General features: G+C 38.7%; 1 protein-coding gene across 1 annotated transcript; it reads left to right on the forward strand.

Moving 5' to 3' along the window:
* Positions 1 to 495: 495 nt before the first annotated feature.
* LOC110055071 (uncharacterized) lies at positions 496 to 24768 on the forward strand. Its single transcript, XM_089287947.1, has 16 exons — positions 496 to 644; positions 9046 to 9167; positions 9599 to 9658; positions 10526 to 10662; positions 11485 to 11793; positions 12155 to 12325; positions 12684 to 13001; positions 19057 to 19222; positions 19645 to 19823; positions 20335 to 20519; positions 20976 to 21068; positions 21881 to 22015; positions 22196 to 22386; positions 23029 to 23069; positions 23633 to 23729; positions 23801 to 24768. Exons 4-16 carry the CDS (start codon positions 10536 to 10538, stop codon positions 23991 to 23993), a joined length of 2205 nt encoding a protein of 734 aa, XP_089144073.1. The 5' UTR covers positions 496 to 644; positions 9046 to 9167; positions 9599 to 9658; positions 10526 to 10535; the 3' UTR covers positions 23994 to 24768.
* Positions 24769 to 25858: the final 1090 nt, after the last annotated feature.

Below are 25858 nucleotides of genomic sequence, written 5' to 3' on the forward strand. Positions count from 1 at the left end.
AATTCTCTGTTAAACAGCTGATGTTGGGATAACATTTCATTCAATCAACAATAATGAAATATGCTAGTCAGTTGTTTATTTAACCGACTACAAGATGTTGTATCGAGGACTTTAAGAAGACTAAGTCAGTCATTTTTCAAGAGCGGAAACATAAGATAAGAAAATGCAATAATCTAATCGGATGAAATTTTTAATGTGGCGTCCTGCAGACTCTTACAAAGTTGAAACAGTTTGAAGAACCAGACAAATTCAGCTGTGCTACCCACGGATACCTAGTTTCTCATATCTTTGAGGGGAAATTGCAATGTGATTTTTCAGTTGGTCTTTTGCTCAGATCCTATGAGACTTGGTCCCAAGTGGAAAATAATGCAGTTTTGGCCTTGGTTGTGGACGAAAAAGATCTAATTAATCTTCATGCGATCACGATTTATTTTGGTTGGAGATCAATATTTAGGTATGTCACTGGACAACCACTCTATCACTAAGAGAAACAATCAGAAAGATAGTAGATGCTTTAATTTTAAAGAGGGTCGTACAGGAGGTTTCTAGCACGGTCCACGAGCGGAAAAAAAGCAAGCAATAGCGAATCACGGATCACGGATACCAAAATTTAATTTCCCGAATCACGAAAAGAAGCAAGAAAGGTACCTTTTTTAATAACCTGCTCTTACGCTAGAAAGATCGTTTGAAGACAGCAAAATGGTGAAAGGCAATGTAAAGACTCCTTACTGCAAATTGCATACCTAAATAACTTTCTAACCATTCGGAGGACTTTCGTCTTAAAATCACGAAGAATAGAGTGGTTAAATCACGAATATAGGTCAGTAATTCAAGTTCTTCACGGGTCTCGCAAAAACCTACAGGTCACGGATCGCGAAAAATGATATAATTTCTTAATTTCACGTTTCACGGAAAATAAAATTAGCTTACCACTCTTCATAGGAATACCCCTGTAAGACCCTTTTTGAACGAATTACATGTGTAATCTTCTATAATATTCAACGTTACGTGAGAAAATTTTCATTTTCAATGTTCTTGAGTGAGCGACAGTGGAATAAGAAAACAGAACTAACACACACAAAAAACCAAAAGGTTTGATATGAACTTTGCTATGGCCAAAATTTCAGCATCATTGTTGCTTTCAAAATGGTATCTTATGATTATTCGTACTTAACTGTGAGATGCCTTCATTCGGCCAAGCTTGTAGTATTACAATTCCAATGAACTGACATTATAATACACAATGAAAACTTGCATTGAAAATGATTCCTCGCTTGAAATGCCCTCGGGAAAGAATCCTCATCGGATGACTCTATGTATAGCAAAAATAAAACATGTAGTCGCAATAATAATTACAGCGAACCTAAAACAAAGTTTCTGCAATTCGCTGTTTAATCAATAAGTGATATTGGGTTATTTTTCTGTTGACGCCATCCAACAAGATCGGAAATACAAGAAACCGAATTCAATAATCCGTCAATAAGGCTATTTAATGTTGTTAATTAAGGGCAGACTCAAACAAAGTTGAAACTGGTTGCAAGCGGTAACCCGGTTCACATATCTTTAATGGGAATTGAAATGTGATTTTTGTAGTGAAATTTTCGCTCCGGTCTTGTGAGACGTGGTCTCAAGTGGAAAGTAAAACTGTATATCGGCCTTGGTTATGGAGGAAAATAGCTAATTACTGTTCATGTGGTCACGGTTTATAATGGCAAAAACTACTTAACTAAAATACATCTAGCACATACACTTATTATCGCCCACGTATTATATTGTGCCCACAGTTATCATCGGACTGCTCAGTTATTAACGAATTCAACACATGAACACAACCAAAATGTATACTAAGTAGGCATCAATTCCCAACGACGATGACTATAAATACAGCTTATTACATGTCAGAGAGCCTGATATCGTTTTTATTCACGAGTTTTAAATGCCATATCGGACATATCGCGTATGAACAAGTCTTCGAGCTAGTGTGCCACATGGCATTGAACTGAACGAGTGAATAAAACGATGCAAATCTCTTAACATGTTATAATTTGTTTATCACATATCCGAAAAAGTAGGACAGCAGAACTTAGTTTGATGAATCCGTTCCTCGTGTGCAAACTTCCTCTGGAAAGAGCAAAAGTATACGCAACTTTATTATAAGTGTCAACAAAGAGGAAACTTGGATAAAAAGCTAACTGGATAAATAAGGGAGAAAAAAGCACATAATGGTTGACGATGCTAAAACTGAAAACTCAAAACTGAAGGACAAACAAGATAAACAGTAAACCTCACCGCTAATTCTGGGTTAGCTTTAATCAAGTCCACTTAACCCTTACCCTAAACCCTAAGTATTTTAAGCAAAATGCCACTAATCAAGTCACTAACAGCATCTAAATTCATTCATCTAATAACCCCACTTCCTACTCCAAATGACTTTTTGATCAAATTAAAGAATTGGAAACACTCCTCTGCTCCTTTATTTGGGTGGAAAAGTTGATAAAATAGCAAAGAAACATTTATTAATGATATAGAAGATGGGGAAACAAGGATTACCGATATTGGATCGTTCGCTAAGGCTCTAAAAGTTTCCTAGATTAAAAAAAGTATTGGACGTAAATTATCAGTGAGACAGGAAAACGCTCTTGTTTTCCGATGGCCTGACTGGAAAGAAGTTTATCAGTCTTGGCTAGCTATTTTGTGGAAAATACTTTCTGCAGGAATGTTTTTGATTCATTGGCAGAGTATGTTCGTGAACTTGTAGAAGCCAGCGACTTCTTGTCACAGCGATGGTGGAATAAATCTGTGTTTTATGGGTCGTGGTAGATAAGATAATCTGTTCTACGTCAATGACTTCTTAGATGAATCGAGGTTTTTCATGTTACCAACCAAATTGATTAATAAGTTTAATTTAAAGTGTACCTCCTTACAAGCCTATTGTATTACGTGAACCCAAAGTCATGGAAATCAGAGACGAGAGAGTTTGGTAAACTACCACCTGTGGTCAAATATCAAAACGTAGAGGGACCATTTAAAACAAAAATGGTGCGCAGATTAACTTTTCATACCTTGTGAAAATCGGTTGCCGTACAGCCAACTAAGGTGGAGCCTAAATGGAATAAACATCTTCCGGTCCGCCCCCGGTCGGAGATTGTACTACCTATTTCAGTATCGCTTTCTTATGCCTAAGTGCAAGTAAGCTAAGGAGCTTTCAATATAAGATATTCCATAGACTATTGGCTGAAATCTGTTGTTAATGAAAATGGGCATTAAGGATCACGATAAGCGCTTTTTTTTTGTGATAACAAACCTGAAACCATAGAGCACCTGTTTTGGTATTTTGACCAGATATTCGCTTTCTGGAGCGCCTCACTAATTGGATTTGGAAGGTGACAGTAATTGAAATAGAGTTTTCTCTCGGGCTATTCAAACTGTGTGCCTTGTAAAAATGCGATTTATTCTATTATTTTCTTAGTTACGTTTTTCATATGAAAATGTAAAATGCTTTTGGGGTTTGGGTTAGGTTAGATTACGCAATATTGCTGGCGTGCCTTAAGTTTCCCTATAATATTGAAAAAATTGCATGTAACTTTTCTTATCAGGATAAAATCATAAGCAAGTTGAAACTGACGCATAAATTAATTTGTCAATGGATGGTGTAATGTACGTAATGTGGAGATGCAAGTTTAGTACTATTATGTCTAAATGTACACTGTAAGTATTATTTTTGTAAAGTTGCTTTTAAAGCAATACCGTAGGCAAAACATAAATAAACACGATCGCTCCGCGACCGTATTAGGAAAAACTATTTATAAGTGAAGACAGTCGAACACACTGACATAATTTATGATCCTTTTTTGCATTTCTTATAATTGATTGCAATACAATTCTTGTAATCTTTGATTTGAGAAGTTATTGGTGCATATCGGGACGTGACTAGCTATATGTTGATACCTTAAGAAAAATTTATATAATGGATTTCGTTTAGCAGTAACATTTTAGTCGGTGGCAGTTTTAGGAAGGGGAATGAGGTCCGCTAGGTCTACCAGGAAGTTTTTAAAATAATGTTTTAGCGTGTCACCCTTGGCTTGAAATCGCCAGTCCCATAAACATTTTATGGAAATAGTTTTGTCCAAATTTCGCGAACCTTGTTTGGAGGGAAGATTTGAATACGACGGGAGTTCACATACTTAACAAACTTTATTTCTTCACAATTTACATTTAAAAATAAAATTTCAGCTTTTTAAGAGTGAATGCCTATAAAAATGGACCTAAATCGCCTATCAATGGCACAGGTCGAAAGATGGATTTCGCTTGTATTTTGCCCATAGCTAGGTCCTAGTAAGAATAGAAATGGACCATAGTTAGTTTCTGCTAATACAGCTTTCTTTGATAGAAATATGCCAAAAACGATTTCCACCCGATTGGGCTCAAAATCTACTTCCGGTTTTGCTGAATTTTACGAATATTTGATTGCTTCGGGCTCCGCAGAACAGCTACTTGAGAATTTTTCAATGGATTTTATATTCAGTTCAGGTCTTCGTGGTATGACTGAGGGAAAAATACAATAAATCAAAGTTAGTTTTGAGCCCAAAAAGAGATGAAACTGACACGCAAAATTTTACAATGTGTCGCAAGGGAATTATTGCATAAAAACATCGCCATATTTTTCTATGGGCTATAACTTTAAATATCATAAAGACACTTTCTACGGGTTAAATATACAGTCACCTGTTAGGATATCAAAAAATATCTCTGGGCAAATGGTTTCAAGTCGCCCGCCTTGGCCTGTGTTTCTCATAGATTTTGCCCAAAATCCGCCGTTGGAATGTAAACAATTGCGTGACGCGGATAGCCACTCTCGAGTAAATATTCATTTCCAGCAATCCGATGAAAGCAATTTTTGAAACGTGTGAATAAAATAATGGAATTTTTTGTTGTTGTTGTTTAAGTTAGCATAAATATATATTTTTTTTCATTTGCATTGCAACACCCACGATATCCCCGATAAAGAACGTTACTACAGTACTCCGTGAAATGATTTTAACACTTGTTTATTTTATTGATTTCACTGATAACTTACAATACAGTGGCAGTTTTAAAGATACACTTAACCAATCCTCTATGGTTTATGGCAATTTAATCATTGACTGACAAATAAAGTCAAGTGGAAATACCATAAATTCTATAAACTACTAACTGCGTGACGGCATCTCAGCTCTTCTAGCTGTGTAGAAAATTTGTACCTACACAATATGCTCAAACTCAGCTAGAAAACCCGGAATTTCTTGAATTTAATTAGCCGAGGAAGAAATTGCGTTCAAGTTTCAATCATACTGGGAAAAAATCCATCTTTTCTACTTTGGTTGTTTGATCAATTAACTGAAATTTGCAGATCATAACACCGGTAGACAAATAAACATTACAGTGGTCGATCCAGGACAAGGTTTACACTAAAGGAGGTTTTTAGATTCGTAAATGTTCCCGGATTCATCAATTTTAGAGTATTCGGATTAGTAGGGGTTTACAGTGAAAGGATATTCAGATTCTTAGCCTCCGAAAATAAGGCTAGGGGTAGGTTGAGACAGTCTGAAGTTTTCTTTCAACTCGCTGACCACGGTACTGTTGCCCATTATCTCAGGTCCCTCCAGGTATTTATTCTGGTTTTTACTTAATATCTAGAACCGTCGAGGTTTTCGATCGTGCCATCGTCGTCATCTGCGCAGTAAAGTATAAATTGGGTTTCTGAGGAATATGGCATTACCCATTATAAAAGTGATTACCTACACCTGAAACAGCACGAGGTAATCACCCAGCGACCGTCATCAAATGGCCATCAATGTGCCTACGACTCGACTACGACTGGATCATGTAATCCGCCATTTTCGTTCCACCGCAAACTCAACAGATCACAGGCGGAAAAATATCCGGATTCGAGAGAAAATCTTTTACACGACAAAACTCTCCGGACTCAAAAGTTTTCGGATTCAAAGTTCCCACATTAAATTCCGAATTCAAAATCTCCGGAGACACGACCAAACCGGGGAGTTTTTATTTCGGATTCGTCCACTTTTGTGTAAACTGCAAAATCAATCCGGCACTAAAACGTTCCGGATTCATCACGAATCCAGAACAATTTCCTCTAGTGTAAACCTACAATCCTGGCCATAAATTGTTGGAACACCTGCCCTTTTTGCGCGCTAAAATCCACGATTTCAACTACGTCCTTAACGTTTTAGAACAAAAGATAAATAGAAATGAATAGAAGCAAGTTCAATTGACCTCCCTCCCCCTAGCAATGTTGCAAGAAAATGAAGCTATTCTGAAGACTAGATCGGATGTGGGAAAAAAGGAAAAAGGGACAATAGAAAGTGGTTAGACAGTTGTGTTAGAACCGAACGCGATTGCTGAAAAATCGTTATTATTGGAATAAGACGCGAATATCTATCTTATCGTCTCTTTAGTTCGAGAATACTGTTCTAGGAGGCGAACAATTCTTGAAACGTGGCTATTCTGAAGCTATTGTCAAGGATTTTTTTTCTTCAAGATTTTTATCAACGTTGACAGGGGGAGGGGGGTAGGCGGGCTTGCGCGGTTTTGGTCTTAAGAGAGGCTGCCTGTGAAGTCATCTGCCGTAACTGTCCCAACACTTTTGACCAGGATTGTGATCTTAAATGAACAGCGAACATCCATCTTGTTTTGTTCGCGGAAGTCGGTCACGGAAGAGCGAATTTCAATGAAATATATATATAATTTGATTAAGCAATTAGCCAAAAATAGGTTGGCCGCCTAAACAGTTTAGGGTTTAGCCTAACTCTAACCTTAAGTTTTAAGACTGAAGGAAAAAAGAAAAAAAAAGCATTGAGCATTTCAGTTGTTTGAAACAGAAGCATTCGCGCACAATGAACTATATGTATAGTACGTGCGTAACCTGGAAAGCAATCCGTCCAGCACAGTAATTGTTCAAATTAACAGCTTACCGAGACACTCGCACTGTTGATGCCTCTTATCTATGATTTAAACTTTTAGGATTTGTTTACTTTACTTTTTCCGACTTTTTAGCAGGAGAAAAGGCACTAAATGTGCTGGTACAAATAACAATGTTTAACCGAAAATCGATCCGTCGAAATCAACAAATACAAATTTAATCACTGTAGCGTTCCTTCAGATCACGTAAGGCTACAAACCAACAATATCAACTTGTCATTACGCTTAACAAATGAACTTAGAACGATTTTCTTTCAAGAACTCATTCTTGTAATTAAAATGATCAAAGAAAGAACGACAGCTTAAAACGACATAGCAGTAACACCCGAACTCCAAGTAAATTGCTTTCAATTGGCGTTTTTAATTAACGAAATTTCCAAAGCGATGACTTTCAAAATACTTAAGTTAAAAGCGGTCCATTATGTTTTTCTTTTTTCACCCAAATGTTCTAAGATAGCCATCTGCGGTTTGTTGGAAACGAATTATGTATTCAGGGTGACCGCCCGCGTCACGCAATTGTTCACCTTCTCACGGCGGTTCAGGGAAAAATTTATGAGAAACACAGGCCAAGGCGGGCGACTTAAAACCATTTGCCCAGAGATGTTTTTTGATTTTCAAACAGGTGGATGTACAGTTAACCCGTAGAAAGTGTTTTTATGGTATTTAAAGTTATAGCCCATAGAAAAATATGGCGATATTTTAGTGCTATAATTCGTTTGCAACACATCGTAACATTTTGCGTTTCTGTTCGATCTCGTTTCGGGCTCAAACGAAACCTCGATTTATTTTACTTTTCACTCAGTCATACCATGAAGACCTGAGCTGAATGTAAAGACCATTGAAAGATTCTCAAGTAGCTGCTGTGCGACGCGCAAAGCAATCAAATTTTCAGAAAATTTAGCATAACAGGAAGTAGATTTTGAGCTCAATCGGGGCCAAATCGTTTTTCGGAAATTTCTCCCTAAAAACGCTACATTAGCAGAAAATAACTTTGGTGCGTTTGTTTACTAGCTAGGGCCAATCTATGGGCAAAAAATGAGCAAAATCGAGTTTTCGACTTGTGCCGTTGTTTGGTCCATAGTTATGGGCACTGGCTCTTAATGTTTACAATGTACCTTTTCGGTTGAAAAATATTAAAGTCAGAGTATCGCGGCCAAGTAAACCATACAGCTTTCGAGTTGGCCCCAATATTTACAAAATTGGTTAACTTTGGGAATAGGCGAGGAACCACAAAAGAGCGGGGAAAATAATAAATTAATAGACATAGTAAATCCCTCCACAGAGAACCAATCTGACAGGTTTTCATCTACAGTGACACTGGACTGAAACTGTTGGTAATACAACCCCATGAGTGTGACTATCGTTGGGGAATCTTCCACAGGATGTCGCTATGCACGCGGTTAAAAACTTTCAGGAAGTCGATGAAATTGGATGTACAAATGGGTGTTCCACTTGATGCATTGCTCGATGATGTTCCTAAGAGCGAATATACTAATCTATCTACATGGCTAAGAAGTTTTGTTTCAGATTCTATAAATTCTCATTCTACCCACGAGGGTACAATATTAGCTTGGTAAACTTGATAGCGATATTTTGATGAATCATGTGAAAACCAATCTGATTCTCAGTTTGTTCAAGTAGTAGTGTGATTAGTTAAAAAGTCCAGATGATCTAATGAGGAGGCACGCTCTCCAAGGGTGATCTCGTGAGCTAGTAAGTTCACGGTGGATTACACAGAGATTCATATCAGCTACCTCAACATCCATAAAGATAAGAAGATCATTTCTTATACTAGTCCATCTAGATTAAGAAAGCTCATACTAAGCTGCGTTTATTGAGACTTGAGGCAACTAATTTTCGCCTTGGCTTCATCTAGCTCTTTTGAGCCACTTGAGCTCCATTCCGTAGAAGGCCAGTGATCGAGCTCGAGCAATGACCATTGATGACTTATATTAATGGTGCGATTCTTTTGGAGGAATCGCTCGTCAAGTAATCAGCCTAATTTCAACAAACATCGATCGCTCAAGCTTATGTCGATTTGCATGTCGATTTTGTATTTTGTAGATCGGATGTGTTTGTTAGCGGACTCAAATTTATCGGACAAAGTACAAAACAAAGATGGCGTCTAGTTCCCAGTGCTCCTCGGTTTGAAGGGATACATCTTGCTTGCTTGCCACTTCAGTCAGGTATGATAGAGTGATAGGTGATATCGATGATAATTTATCATAAGGGATATCATTTCACTGCATCAAAATGATATCGTTACTCTTCACGGTTTGCATTTTCCAATCAAATATATCTTTATAAATGGCTTACAACAATCGGGTTGTACTGCACGGTTATATTTAAGATTTTATACTAATTTTAAGGCAAACGAAAATTCACAGGAGTTTGAAGGAAAAAGGGGGCACAAGAGCCGGAAGCGTGTTTAAAGAAGTTTATTCTGTTTTTGCGAAATAAGGTTGAACTTGTTGTGAACGATCATCTCCATTTGGCGGTCATCAAAAAAAATCTGAAGAAAACTACACATATTCTACTACCAGGTCAGTCGGTAATATTTTGCTTACAATTTTGCTCGTTATTTTTTTATTTACTGATTTATCTTTTTTGCCTTTAGTGGCAACTTTATTGCTAAAACCTAGGTAACATCAGATACACAGTATACTGAGAACAAAAAGTAAGTTACAATAATAACACTTACAGTGTACATTTAAAACATAATTCTATTATACTTACATCTCTGAATTACTTACATTACATCATCTATTGACAATTTTTTTTTTTTCATCAGTTTCCACTTGGTTATGATGCTATTCTGATGAAAAAAGTTACATGCAAATTTTTCGATATTATAGTGAAACTTAAGGTAGCTCTGTACGCCAGCAAAATCGGTTTAACCAAATTAAACCTAACCCTAAACCCTAACCCTAATACCATTTTACATTTATATCTGAAAAACTTGACTAATAAAAGAATAGAATCAATCGCATTCTTACAAGGGCGTACAGTTTGTAAAGCCCAAGAGAAGGGGTTCAAGGGAAAACTCTGCTTCAATTACTGTCACCTCCCAAATCCAATTTGTAGAGCGCTCCGGGAGGGGAATATCCGGTCACAATGCCAAAACAGGTGCTCTGTGGTTTCAGGTTTGTTATCACAAAAAGCACTCATTACGATCCTTAATATCCATTTTCATTAACAATAGATTTGTTCCAATAGTCTATGGAATATCCTATATTGAAAGCTTTTTAGCATACTGATTTCTATGAACTTTGAATTGCGCACATAATACCATAAGCTTGTAAGAAGGCACACTATAAATTAAACTTATTAATTAATTTGGTTAGTGACATGAAAAAACCGGATTCATCTACGAGGCCATTGCATTTTGTTTTTCTTACATTTCCGCCCTCGAGTTAGATGCAAAGCGCATCAACAGAAAATAACCCAATATCACCTATTAATTAAATAGCGTATTGCAGGAACTTTGTCTTTGGTTTGCTGTAACTATTTTTGTGACGACTTCATGTTTTATTGTTCTCCATAGTGCCATCGCGATGAAAATCCTTTCCCGAGAACATTTCAAGGGGGGAACCGTTTCAAACTCAATTTTTCATTGTGGATTAATGTTCATCGGAATCATAATACTACAAGCTTGGCCGAATGAAGGCATCTCACAGTCAGGTACGTATAATCATAAGATACTATTTTGCAAGCAACAATAATGTTGAAATTGTGGCCGTTGAAAGGTTCATTTCAAACGTTTTTGTTTCAGTTCTGTCTCTTTCAGTTCAGGCGCTGCTTACTTAGAAACTTTGTCCGTGAAAGCATTTTCACGAAAACTCTAACTTTAAAGATGAGAAATTCGTTTAAAATTAAATCGTCAAAAAACATATCCCGTTCTGTGATCTGTATTTTTTCTACGGCAGAAAGTCGCCTTTTTCACAGGCTTCGAAAGCATCAAAAGAAATTTAATCGATAAATCTTTCACGAAGCGATGTTGGCCTGAACGCAAAGCTAGTGCTGTCAACATTACCATAGTTTTAAAGAGAGCACAGATCGGTTTCAAGTACTGTCTCTTATTGTTCTGAAGGATCTTTCATAGAGTTCATAAATCAGTGATGCGGCAACCCTTCTTGCATTAGTGTGACAAATATTCGTCGAATTAAGCGCATTGCGGAGGGCTCTGGACTGTTTGGTAAGTCAATAAACAGCTTGTTGCATGTAGGTGGGTGTATCTCTCCAAGAATTGGCTGCAAAAACTGTGGTGATTGTACGAATATGGCCATAACAGTTGATTTGCCAGGGCGCCCCTTTTTGCGCCTTGGCAAAATACGAAATAACGGCCAAGCGGTAAACGAGCGATAATTAATGCCGCAAGATAAATGGCGATCTGGAAACTTAAGAACTTCTCATGCAATATAAAGCAAGAACCACAAGCCATGCAGGTTGCCTTTTTACAGCTTCTCTTCTCTACTAAATTATTATCTGGTCTTTTCTACACAGATACAATGGTGTATGAACCAGTCGGCTGTTTCAATGATAAAAAGGATCCACGCGCTCTACCAAGATTTGTCAAACGGTACTCTGTCAACGAGACAGATTTGGCCAATTCACTCGCATCCATAATTCAGAAGTGTGCTACTGAAGCCCATAAGAAAGGCTTCTGGTACTTTGGCGTGGAATATCGCCACGAGTGCTGGAGTGGAGTGAACGGTAACATGACCTACAACATACATGGGCCAACCGGCAAATGTTTGCTGAATTATGGCGTGGGAGGTGCCTGGACCATATTTGTTTACCGCTTTGTTGAAGGTTAGTTACCAGTTGATCACTTTACAGGCAATTTAGCTCTCTGAAAAGAAGTCTGAGAGTTTCGGAACTTGTGTCATGGATGCGTAAGAGCATACCGTATTTATGATGGTTCCCGTGCTTCTGCACATGAATATTTAAAACATTAGTTCATAAGTAAAGAAATGTTGCTGTTTTGTCAAACTATCAAAGATATTTCGCGCACATCGCCAAAATGGAACGGAGAGAATTGCCCTGGGTCAAATATCTCCACAGAGAGCCGTAATTTGCACAAATGTAAAGGTAGATCACAAAACCCCAAAAGTCAACAGTTTATACACTTCATAAAGCTGTCATGTCATGGATTGTTTCTTTTAATCATCAGTGAATGGCTGTTGGAGCCAGTGGTCCTCATGGAATCCATGCAGTGTGACATGTGGAAGGGGACACAGGATACGTACTCGCACATGCTCTAATCCAGCGCCAAAATGGAACGGAAAGGACTGCCCCGGGACAAACATCTACACAGAGAGCTGCAATTTGCACCAATGTAAAGGTAGCTAGATGTCCTTATTTGAAAGGTTTCTCCTCAAAATGATTCCACCTTTTTTTGATGCTCCCCTTGCTTTTCATTCTGGAGCTGAGTTACTCTTTGATTTTTAGGATGTTTTATAATTGCATTAATATGGCCATGGCCGCATCTTATTTGCCTGGGCGCCCCTCCGCTTCTAGCGTGATGACAAAATAAAACACAGCAGCGAAGAGGTACACGAACAACAATTTATGCCGCAAGATAAATGGGATGATGGAGAACTTCTCGTGGAATACTCAGCAAGAACGGCCAGCTATGTAGGTTGTTAATTTATAGCTTGACTAATTCTCTACTAAATGATTAACTGGTCTTTGCTATACAGATACAAAAGTACTGCCTCCGTATGAACCAGTCGGTTGTTTCAAAGATAAAAGTTATCCGCGCGCTCTTCCAAGATTAATCAAAATCTACCATGTTAACCAGACAGGCTTGGCCAAGTCACTCGCAGCCATAATTCAGAAGTGTGCTACTAAAGTCTACAAGAAAGGCTTGCGGTATTTTGGCGTGGAATATCGCGACGAGTGTTGGAGTGGACTGAACGGTAGTATGACTTACAACAGACATGGGCGATCCGACAATTGTTTATGGAATTATTACGTGGGAGATGTATGGACCATATTTGTTTACCGCTTTGTTGAAGGTAAGTTACCAGTTGATCACTTCACAGGGAATTTGGCTCTCTGGCAAGAAGTCTGAGAGTCTGGGAACTTGTCATGGATGCGTAAGAGCATACCGTATAATGGTTCCCATGCTTCTGCACATGAAGATTAAAACGCTGTTTCATAGGTTAAGTTAGCTTGTATTGTTGATCGATCAGAAAAATTCTAATAAGAATTTTCTTGAGATCTGATTTAAAACAAATTTAAACCCTTACATTTAGCTAACTAATAATTATGTAGGATGATTAGCGTTTGGTTCCTCATCCAACTGTTCTAAATGTTAGTTTCCATTAGGTCTGAACATTTGTTATCTGGTATTGAGCACCTGCCTCGACAAAGCCCTTGGCTTCTCCAGTCCATTGGATTTTATTACCATACACCTTTTTTGTCGTGAACCGTGAAGTTTTTTTTTTGTAGAAAGACACCGTTTTCCAACGCCGTTTCAGAGCATAAGCCGCTCAAGTTTTATCAGTTCAAAACTTCAGTAGTTTATACACTTTTTAAAGCTTTCACATCATGGACGGTTTCTCCTAATCATCAGTGAATGGTAGCTGGAACCAGTGGTCGTCATGGCAACCATGCAGTGTGACGTGTGTGTTAAAATAAACCAACCGAGCCACAACTATCTAGGACTTTTTAATCTAAACTGAACACACTACTCGTGTACATCGTCATATAGGATCAAAAACCTAGTCGAACAACAACAACATGGCGGGAACTTGAAGCGTGCATTAAAGAGAATCAACCAATCAGCTTCTGTTGTAACGCATACATTATCATAAATATTTCAACACTCCCACTTGATAATATGCTGTTACAATAACAAAATAAAAATAAAAAACTTGATGTCACATTCACAAGTCACGCACGCCTAACAAGTTTCTGAGTTTTTCGAAGGTACATTTCGGGAGTCCCTTCGTCATGATGTCCGCTGTCATGTCCTCTGAAGGACAATAAATCACTCTGATCTCATTAGAAAGAACTCTTTCACGAACAAAATGATGACAAATGTCAATGTGCTTTGTTCTGTTATGGAATTTGGCATTCTTTGCCAGTTCAATGGCACCCTGATTGTCTTCATAGATAGTAGTTGGAGCATCCATCTGTCTCCCAAGATCTTTCATTAGACAGCGTAGCCATACAGCTTCTTGTGTAGCTGAACTTAAAGCAACATATTCAGCTTCAGTTGAGGACTTGGCAACTGTCTGTTGTTTCCTGCTTGACCAGCTGACAGTTCCACTTCCTATTTGAAACACATAGCCTGATGCTGACCTGCGAGTGTCAACATCTCCTGCCCAGTCTGCATCACTGTAACCAAATAATTCTGGTTTCTCTTCTTGAGCAGTAAATTTTAGACCATACTTCAAAGTTCCTTTGAGGTATCTTAGAACACGTTTCACACCCATCCAGTGATCCTTACTTGGCTTTGACATATACTGGGATAGGACACTAACTGCAGCAGCAATATCTGGTCTTGTCGCTGTTGATATGTAAGTCAGACATCCAATTGCCTGTTGGTAGGTCTGAACATCAAAAGGCTCATCACTTGGTGATAACTGCTGAAACTTTCTACCAGGCTCAAGTGGAGTAGAAACAGGTTTGCAGTTTTCCATTCCAAATTTCTTGAGGACTTTGTCCAGGTAGTTGGGTTGACTTACTGTCAATGTTCTGGACTCTCTGTCACGGTTGATTGACATACCAAGGAGATAGTGGATCTCACCCAGATCAGTCATCTCAAACCTTTCACACAGTGCAGCTTTCTCCGCTTTCAGCAATGCAGGGTTATTTGAGATTGGAATGATGTCATCAACATACACACCCATGATCACAAAACTGATGTGACCATCAGCCTCTTTCACTGATTTCACATAAATGCATCCATCAGCATTGCTCTTGCGATAGCCAACAGATTTCATATACTCATCAAGAGTAGTGTTCCAACAACGAGCTGACTGTTTAAGTCCATAAATGCTCTTTTTCAGCTTGCAAACATGGTTTGGTCTGTCAGGATCAACAAATCCTTCCGGTTGAGACATGTAAATGTCACAGTCCAATGAGCCATTCAGAAAGGCAGTTTTTACATCCATTTGATGTATTTCCAAATCATGTGCATTAGCTAACGCAAGCAACGATCTCACTGAAGTGTATCTGGCCACTGGTGAGAACACTTCGTCATAGTCGACGCCTTTCACTTGAGAATATCCTTGTGCAACAAGTCTAGCTTTGAAACGGTCTACACCACCATCTTCGTCACGCTTGACTTTCAGGATCCAGCGAGATCCCACAATGTTCTTTCCTTCAGGTGGAGGTACTAGATCCCATGTATCATTCTTTAATAAAGAAGAGTACTCTGATTCCATAGCTTCTCTCCATTGGACACACTGTTCACCATTCAATGCTTCTTGAACTGTCTTCGGCTCATCAATCTCTGAATCAACTAGTAGGCAATCTTCATCACAGAATTTGCTTGGCATTCTTCGCTCTCTTACTGGTGGGAGGTTTCGAACTTCTTCCATGAAAACATCTTCATATGTTCTTCGCACTGGTGCTTCTTCATTTGGTACTCCCACTGGTTTAACTATCTGTGGAACTGCAGGCTCAACATTTTCTGGAACTGCAGGCTCAACATTTTCTGGAACTGCAGGTTCTTCAGGTACGGAATGCTGGGTAACTCTTTCACTTTCTTGGTCTGTGTCCGGGAATATGCTTCTCATGTCTGCTTGGACTGCATCCTTCGGTTTGATCTCATCAAAATGATCAAAGTTCTGTTCAAAGAATTGAACATCTCGGCTCACAACAAACTTCTTCTTCTCTAAATCATAAAGTTTGTACCCTTTGACACCAGGAGGATATCCAACGAAAATTGATTTACGAGCTTTAGCATCTAGCTTTCTCCGCTGACCATCTGGAACATGCACGTAACTCACACAGCCAAAGACTCTCAGATGAGAAATGTCTGGTCTCCTACCAAACAAACGCTCAAATGGGGTTTCATTCTTCAATGCTGTTGTGGGGCTTCGGTTGTGAAGGTAAACTGCTGTACTGCAGGCTTCAGCCCAGAAGTCCAATGGTAACTTAGCTTGGTAGAGCATCGATCTTGCTCTCTCCATAATTGTGCGATTCATACGCTCAGCAACTCCATTTTGCTGCGGACAGTATGGAACAGTGAACTCGCGTGAAATTCCTTTCTCACCACAGAATTTCGCAAAATTGTTCGAGGTGTACTCTCCTCCATTGTCACTTCTCAGGACCTTAACATCATCCTCTGCCAAAATGTTCAGTTTCATAATCTGCTGACCAGTATGTTTCTCAACGGAATTGACATATTCCTTGAACTTTGAAAGTACTTCACTCTTGGATTTGATGAAGTAAGCAGTCGTGTACCGTGAATAATCATCTGTGAATGTTAGCATGTATCTACTGCCACCCTTTGATTCCACTTGCATTGGGCCACATACATCACTGTGTACAATCTCATATGGTCTGGTTGCCCTGTGTTGGCTCTGTTTAGGAAAGGGCTTCTTCTGCATTTTGCCAAGTACACATGCTTCACATTCTTTCTGGGGCTGGGTTTCTATCTCACATTTCAGGCCATCAACCATTTCTTTCTTCACTAACTGATTCACATAGGTGTAGTTTAGATGACCCAATCTACAGTGCCAAACTTCAAGTGATTGTGCACTGTCAGTTTTTGAAACTTGAGCGTACTCGATGGTATTGACTGTGTACAGCTTGTCAGACAATAAATGACCAATGACAAATTCCTTACTGTCTTTCAATATCAAACATTTGTCCTTATCAAAGCGAATTTCTGCTCCCATCAATGCCATTGCGGGTACTGAAAGTAGGTTCTTGGTCAATTTTGGTACAAACAACACTTTGTGCAAGTCTAGAACGACATCATGAGAACTGTTTACTGTTGGAAGTCTTACCTTCCCTTCACCGAGAGTATGAATCATTGTGCTGTCTCCAAGATAAATATTCTTTGGTTGTTGGTACTCAACAAAGTTCTCCAAAATGCTTCTGTCGTTTGTCATATGCTTTGTCGCTGCCGAGTCAATGAACCATTCATCTGACCGATTCATCGTACTTGAAATCAGTGCAACTCCTTCGAGTTCGGCCATATTTGAACTTTCTCTTCTGCTGTCATACTGTTTGTTATTGTACGGACAGTTCTTCACAATATGTCCATCCTGGTTACATTTAAAGCATGTGATTCCTTTGTGTTTTTCTCGTTCATCGCGGTGAGGCTGAGAACCTTTAATGGGATTGGAAATCGGAAAACGTGCACCACGACCGCCACTGGCACCACGGCTTCCACCACGTGCTTGATGTCTTCCTCGGTTGAAATTTCTTCCTCTATTGACAAAAAGCGCATTGTCGGCCGCTTCTTTGTTCTCATTCTTTTCCGCCCTCTTCATATATTCTTCGATCAGTAATCCTTTGACGTTCTCCCAGTCGAGATCATCTGCATTTCTTGCGTTTAAACTCGTCAGGAAATTATCGTACGACTCGGGTAAACTTCCTAACACCACGGTGGCGAATTTCTTCGAAGAGATTTCCTCATTCATTTCGCGCAACTGCTCAGCGAGGGAAGTCATGTGGGTTAAATGTTGCATCAAATCTGCATCTTCTTTCATGCTAGCCGCGTAAAATTTACGATTTATACGGACAATCTGTGTGACCGATACAAACTCGAACTGCTTCTGCAATATTTTCCATGCTTCGAGTGGGTTAGTCACCGAAGAAATGTGAATTTGCAGACCTTTTTCCACGTTTAATGCAATCAGAGAATAGGCTTTGTCGGATCGTAACCGAAAGGCATTCTTCACAGCCGCTGTTGCAGTTTCTGCTGGGGGAGTTTCTTGACCTTCTTGTGTAAATCCCCATAGACCACGCTCCATTAAAACGAGCTTTATGTTGTACTTCCATGATTGGTAATTCTTCCCGTTCAGCTTTTCAATCTTTATAGTTTCCGACATCGATGTCATGTTCTACGGCAAAACAGCGTTAAATAACAACAACTCCACGTCCTGGGCCCATAACCTGTTAAAATAAACCAACCGAGCCACAACTATCCAGGACTTTTTAATCTAAACTGAACACACTACTCGTGTACATCGTCATATAGGATCAAAAACCTAGTCGAACAACAACAACATGGCGGGAACTTGAAGCGTGCATTAAAGAGAATCAACCAATCAGCTTCTATTGTAACGCATACATTATCATAAATATTTCAACAGTGTGGAGGGGGAAACAGGACACGTATTCGCACATGCTCTAATCCATGGCCAAAATGGAACGAAAAGGATTGCCCTGGGACAAATAACTCTACAGAAAGCTGCAATTTGCAAAAATGTAAAGGTAGTTGCCTTTTTGAAAGATTTTTCCTTAAAATGATTTCGGCTTATTTTGGTGCTCTAGTATTTTCCTTGCTTTTCATTTCGGAGCTGAGTTAGTTTTTGATTGTTAAGGTTCCTTGATACGGACATTCAGTAGTGAAGGTTCAGAGCTGAGTGTCTGCATTATGGAGGTGTCCGGGAGGAGAGGTTCCTTAGTAAAGTATTATCTAAAATCCTTGTCAGAACGTTTTTAAGACGTAAAGGAAAGAAATGAAGAATTGATACAAACTATAGCGTTTGTCGAAGGTTTCGTATAATCATTGTTATCATTATGTTAGATTTCGTATCATTCTTGTTGTATATCGTATATATATTGTGTATATATTAATATTGTATATATCGACAAATTACAAATTAAGATAGAGACTACATGAATTTGTATCGAACACTCACACGATTGTGTGAAACCACTTCTATTTTTCTTTGTTCATCGACAGTATTAAATATTGTTTTGAGCATCCAAAGTAGTTTACTAGGGGCGTTGAAATGATAATAATGATAACAATTTTTGAAGACTGGGTCATGTTTAAAAAGTAAAAAAAGTACACAAATTGAGGTAAATTATTCGTGGCCAAAAAAAAAAAACATTTTTTGTATGGTGTCGTCGTATTTCGTTCTTTATTGTATTCAGCTTCTACAGGAGGTAATATTCTTCACAACAATGGGACTTATCATGGTCATAGCACTGGGGAATCTTCTTTGCTTCTGGTAGCGAAGATCGTGGGCAGCTCACTTTTGGCTTTGCTTTGCCTAAGTGGAGTATTATGGTTTGCTTTAAGATATCTTAGAAAGAGAAGGTAAGCATGAAGAACACTCTTTGTCTGCCTTGGATTATAATGCGCGTGGTTATAAACTAAGAAAAAGTTGAAAAAGCTAATAAATTAGGACGGGGCTATTGAATCTAATGAATGATTTTTTCAAGGATAGGACTGAAAACAGTCGCGAAGGACACTTGAGCCGAGGTATAAATTTGTTTCACCACAATAAATAGAATAAGGTTGTGGTCTAGACCACAAAAAGTAATAATGATAAGAATTAATTAACAATAAGCAAATAAATAAATAAATAAATAAATATTGTCCCACCTCATGCCACATAACCAAAATAACTGCAAGAAAGAATTCTGCAGAAAATGTCCTATAATTCCTTGATTATGCATTGTGAGTAGTTTCTTTGTTAAATTAAGGTCAAGCATTTAATCTTATAGACATGTTTTCAGATCCAATTCAAAATTCTTTGATCCGTGGGAAGTCCGTTTTGATGACATTTCCTTGGATAATATCATTGGGGAAGGAGCGTTTGGAGCAGTGTACAGGGCTGCGCTTTTAAAACAACCTTTGGAGGTCGGAAATGGAAGGAAATCTTCGCAGCTGACCGTTGCTGTGAAAATGTTGCAGAGTACGATTTGCTTATGTCAACGTTTTATAACCTATAAATATAGCTGTTTATAGTTTTCTGTTCTTGTCTAAAAAGAGGTCAGTTTGTTATATTCGCGTACAATTAAAGACGGATTCACACTGTATGATTATTTGTGCAAAACTAAACATCTTGCAGTCTATACATGTACTATGTTATCTAAACTTTATGAGCTCAGCTACTGGTTTAATAATCGTCTGAGAGATGTGTTTCCAGAGGCCCTTATAAGCTTGAAAAAGGGCTGGAAAATCTGGCGGGAAACGCATTGGTGTTTGTTTTTTCCTTCATTCCTATTGGCTCAAACGATCTACAGTCTCTGTGGTTACAGCATGGTGGATGAAGGTCTTCAAAAAGCCACTTAAAGTCTTAACATAGCAAAATGAAATCTAAGTCAGAAGTAGAGACACTTAGAGTTAATCATTTTGGTAATTTCATGAAACAAGCGCAAATTTATGTGCTTGTTGACAAGTACTTTTTGTTTTTGCTCTACTAGATGGTGCCACAAAAGAACAAATGAAAAAATTCATAGAGAAAATGCAGCTCATGAAACAAGTCGGTTATCATCCGAACATAGTGAATTTATTGGCCTCCTGTACTATGACAAATCCCATGTTCCTTGTAGTAGAGTTTGCAAAGAACGGAGATTTACTTCAACACCTCAGAAAAAGAAGAGAGCAGGTACAATATCATAATTGGTTTTAAAAAACCTACTCACCAAAACTTTGTATTGTTCTAATTCAATATTCTCTAAGTTCAAAAAATTTGAAAAAGCAAGCCAATTAATAGAACCATATATATGGCTCCTTGAACGGGTACTTGCTTCTGCAAGTTGTTTTTTGCTTTGCTTGTATAAACTTATATCTGGCTGTTTGATCATAGATTTTTAAGGAAAACGTGAGAAGATTTGATAAACAATTTCTTTCCCCAAGCTCGTTAAATACCAAAATGTCATAATTAATAATATTAAGAAGACTTCTTGCCTGTATGATATTGAAAGGTTGCCCTAGCTTGTACAATTTGTTAGTACCCATTAATACTTTTAGGTGGACAGAGACATTCCGAAACTACGGGCTCTTGCCTAAGAGATCCCCTCACACACCAAAGAGTTTACTACTGCTTTGTTTTGCTTTTTAGATGAAACAAACTTTTGAATCGACGGGAGAAGCAGCACCCCAGCACTTAAGATATCAAAACATGGGAGTCATAAACGAAGGAGGCTTATATGACGTAATGTACACGTTTTTCTTTGCTCTATTTTCATTCGTTTTGCGCCCTTTGTTCCATGCAAAAAATAGAGACTGAGATAACCAGTAGTGGTCTGAAGTACAAATCTTCCGCTCCCTTCGACTAGATAAATTTATTTTCTGTAATGATAACTCTTTCATCAAGTTATTCTAAATGAAAGGCATCACGGATCAGGGATAACCTCTTACTAACCGAGCGCGAGCGCCCTACCGGGGAATACTGGTCAGAGGTCGTGGTAGTATGGACTGAGCGCACCGAGTTCTGTACAAAAATGACCGAGGACCAATATTACCCAATAGGGCTCGAGCAAGCTAGTATGTTATTAGTAGGTGGTTTATTATATGGCACTGAATCTGCCGGCTTTCGAAGGCAAAAATTAAAGGTTTTTATGACCGTTTCCATGGAAACAGTCTGCATGAAAAAAGCCTGACCAAGAAAGAACCAATCAGAAAGCTCGGATTTTACCTATAGATTTTGTTGCCATAAATAACGTTTGTTAATGTTTGAGATCGATTTCTAACCGTGTGCTGAGACTCCACTACATTGATTCCTGGATTCAAAATCCTTTCCAATTATTTTCACTGAAACTCACCTGACTGAAATTTTCCGGTTGTGCAATAACTGGAAGTTTTCTTCAGTTGAACTTTTTTTGCCAGTGTTTATTTAGAAGCAGTTGTTGAAATTTATCTCCCCTAAGGATTTTCAGAATGCCGCTCAATGTTTACAGCCGGAAGGATTACTGCTGAAAGCTGTGGAGGCTAATTAATCGTTAAATAAGTGTTATTACGTTTCAGTGCAAAAGCGACGAAAACAGATACGCAGCAATAGCTCATGGGAGTATCAAGAGTGATCCTGACAACTTGCATGACGATGATACCCTCACACCCGCTGACCTACCGACGTTCGCATTGCAGATAGCGAAGGGAATGGTACGAGCTGGATTACGTTTATAATGTAGAGATTGCCCAATATGTTTGCAATTTGCAATATTAAGATTGATACTTTGACGACCTTTTTAACATCTTGCTGTTTTTGCCAGATAAAAATGCTGCTTTTCATCGACAACCTCAGTGGCAGTGATCAAAATTTCCTTTTCTCCTTTTACATAGGAGTTCCTGCCGCGGAAAGGATTCGTCCATCGTGACCTAGCGGCGAGAAATGTTCTCGTTTGTGAAGGCAAGCTAGTGAAAATAGCCGACTTTGGTTTGCCGCGTAAAGTCTATGTTGCCAGAAAACTGCCAATGAAATGGTTGTCACCGGAAGTCATTCACGATCAAGTGTTCACGACAGAGAGCGACGTGTAAGTTTAAAATATCACGTGAGAGAGTCTTCGAGATTCCTAATCAGCGGCTGCAATCAAACCCAATGGATCATTTCCGAGTTACCTTGTGTTTCCCTTTCGAAAACAAATCCTCGTTTAAAGTCTTTTATGCGAAAATAAGTTGATTTAAAATGAAAACGAATCTGTAGCAGAACACAACTTCATATGAATGGTTTCGCATGATCACTCGTTTTGACACAGAGGCAAAAGGCAAATCTGAAATGGCCTATTAAGTCAAAGGTTGAATGAGGATTCCATGATTTAGGTTCCCAGATAAGATTAATTAAAGGTGTTTTACCTACTCCTCGCGGTTGCATTTAATTATGTTTGTGGTAATTTGGTAACAGAATTAATTCGAGATGTTTTAGGCTTCACAGTCTTGAGGAAGATGTGGAACTAATTCCATTTTATTATCATTCGCTTGTTTTTATTTGCTATTGTTCAGAATGACAATGATATTGCGGTTCAGAAGGAGCCCAGGAGCTCCTGGGTTGGTCAGGATAGAAAATATATGCAGGAAAATTTTCGAAGTTAGGCAAGCTACTAAGCTTGATCGATGGCTCAGTCTTTTCCTACCTCCTTTTAGGTATTTACAAATGTCTATGTTAATTATCTCAACAGATGGGCGTATGGTATTCTACTTTGGGAGATTTTCACAATCGGTGCGTGCATCATGTCCACTTAATTTGACTAGCCATTGTGTTATATACGCAATCTCCTTTGGCTTCATAGCTAAGTTAGTAGAGTAACACACCTGCGATCGTGGCAAGAATCAGTTCATCACTCCATGTTCCTCTCGACTCCAGTTCAGAGGGACTCTAAGTAATTATATCACTTCATTTATGCTCACGTGTCAAGCATATTCAGTAAACTAACCTGCATGACCTGATATATAAAGAGTAAATTAACGCACGATTAGACTATAGCAACCAGTGCAATAAGCTTCATCTTACATTGGGATAGTTTCCAATTTTCCAAGCCTGCCACTCAAACTGCCGGGAACAGTTGTAATCCAAGCTTGCTAGAGGCTAACCAGTTGCATATGTACAAGCATGACGGAGGAATTGAAATCGGTGATACCGATCACAAATGTAGCTAGTGGAAAGGAGAGTGGAATTGGGGTCGGGACCTCTGGGCTATAACACTACCACTGCTCTAAACGACGTGCTCTCGCTGCCCCATAAACTGATCTTCTTCTTTGATCTCCTTCTTTCTTTGTATCTAGGCGAGGTGCCATATCCTAACATTACTGACGAAAACCTCTCGGGGGTTCTTAAAGCGGGATACAGAATGGATCAACCACAGATGTGCTCGGATGAGATGTAAGCTTCCTTTCTATGTAACACCGTTTTTTTCATGAAATGATAACTGACACCTGCTACTCTTTTTCCAGGTATGAACTGATGCGACAGTGTTGGAAACAAAAATCCGCTGAAAGGCCTTCATTCACTGTCATCCGGGAACAACTTCAACGGATGATGTTACACCATTGTCCTGATTTGGATATGGCTGACGCAAGGTATAGTTACGCACCCTGCTATGACGCTGACAGTGACAAAGAAATGGAGCTGGAAAGCACTTTGTAACTTACATGTTGATTTGCATGCACGATTTTGTGGCATGTTGACAAGTCGGCATTTGTACGTTTCTCAGCTGTAAAAGTAAATTCATAACTTGCTCTGTAAGATGATATGATTTTTGCTGGCTATGATGTCAAAACATACGCCATATTGGATTTGCCATCTTAGATTTCACCACTTTCCAATGTAGTCAAGAAAATGATTGAATAGAATGTAAAAAGAGACATCTATAGCCTTATTTTATTTCATAATTTTCATCCGTTACAAATAAATATTCATCCACTTTGAATTGATCAAAGACCTTTACTCTTATAAAGTAACAGCAACGATTGGTATATGTTCTTCTTATTGTTATTGTCTCCAGAAATTATCGTAGGCTCTAGCGTTTCTCCCTGGAGTTGCTGCCTTTATAACAATTAAAAACCAGCTAATAAATCAGGCTTTATCATATTAAACTTGAACTGAACTGAGCTAAACTGTAATTTCATTGTTTTTTCTATACAGTTACGATTGCTCTCCCCCGAACTTAGTTCCAGAACTAAGTTTATGTTAAAGGGAAAGAATGACAAAAAGTAATGATAATTTACAACAAAGTAACAAAAGGTACAAATTAACAATAGAAAAACTTAAGGTAATCGAAAAGAAAGTAACAGTGTAATGCGCACATACATAAGTAATGAAAATACAATTATTAATAAACTTTGTTAATTTGGAAACTTTATGTGTCAGTTGGGAGATTTCAGTATAAGCTAATATAGTTATCTTCACATTGAGTAACACATCAAGGTGTAGTTCCTTTATTTTATTTCGGAATTTAGATCTGATGAGTAATTTCACGGAAAGTGGGATGGAATTCCAGACTGAGACGCCAATAGGCCCCTTGCACGATCCGATCACATGGTACAAAATCACACATGCTGGGACGCATCTTGCATAGTGGGACTCCCAAAACAAAGCAACTCGTACCAGTTCACCTTGACCTGCCTTTGGTTTGGAAGTCCCACTGTGCAACTTGCGTCCCAGCATGTCTGATTTTGTACCATGTGACCAGATCGTGACGGGCCAATATCCTAGCAAGGCACTTGTGACTGCTGGGACTGTCTTTGAGCTCTTTGCGGCCATGTTTTGGCGAACACGGTCAGATAAACTTGTACACAGTATTATTATATGGCTGTGTCTCACAAGGACTGGGAAGTACTGAGTTCACGAATTTGATTGCCTGAAATCGGTATTGAAAGCGGTCTAGATTTTCCCATCCAGACCGACATCTAAAGTTGCCAACTAAAATATAAAAATATTGACTATTTTCTTGTAACAACATTTATTTATGGAAGTGCCAAAAAAGCTGATGGGAAAAAAAAGAAAAGAGGACGAGCAAACTTTCGCAGAATTTCAATCTCTTTTTAGTTTCTTTAGAGAGAAACCAACTAGCCTGCGAACGCAGACGTATTTCCGGCTGTCACTTGGTTCCGCCGAAAAAAAACGTCTGCGGACCCGAGCTAGGAAACGATTTCTGTGACGTAGGAATTTTAAGCCAATCACAGTTTAGCTCAAGTAGCCCCAGGACTACTGCGCGAGGTATTCGCGGTGAGGAGCACTCGAGTTTCATTCTATCATGGAATCTAATTGGCCAAGGAGAAAGAAAAGTCATTACGTCATAGAAATCGTTTTCTGGTTCGGGTTCGCAGACGTTATTTTCGGCGGAACCAAGTGACAGCCGGGAAAACGCCTGCGTTCGCAGGCTAGAAACCAACCAGCCAAACATCAAAGTCGAAATACCCCGTCACGAAGGCATAAGGCAACAGACAAAATCTCAGAAACCCAGAGATATTTCTGTGGCCTTTAACACTGTTCACAATTCCAGTTTCTTT

Source organism: Orbicella faveolata, unplaced genomic scaffold (genome assembly GCF_042242905.1).
Source record: "Orbicella faveolata isolate gen_17 unplaced genomic scaffold, um_ofav_v1 contig_15, whole genome shotgun sequence".
Taxonomy (NCBI): domain Eukaryota; kingdom Metazoa; phylum Cnidaria; class Anthozoa; order Scleractinia; family Merulinidae; genus Orbicella; species Orbicella faveolata.

Bases quoted from the DNA above. Each gene is read 5' to 3' on its own strand.
- LOC110055071 (XM_089287947.1), top strand. From the start codon at position 10,536: ATGAAAATCCTTTCCCGAGAACATTTCAAGGGGGGAACCGTTTCAAAC. The intron at 13,002-19,056 runs GTAAGTTACCAG...TATTGTATTCAG, and splicing joins TGTTTACCGCTTTGTTGAAG to CTTCTACAGGAGGTAATATT. The intron at 22,387-23,028 runs GTAAGTTTAAAA...TTATCTCAACAG, and splicing joins TTCACGACAGAGAGCGACGT to ATGGGCGTATGGTATTCTAC.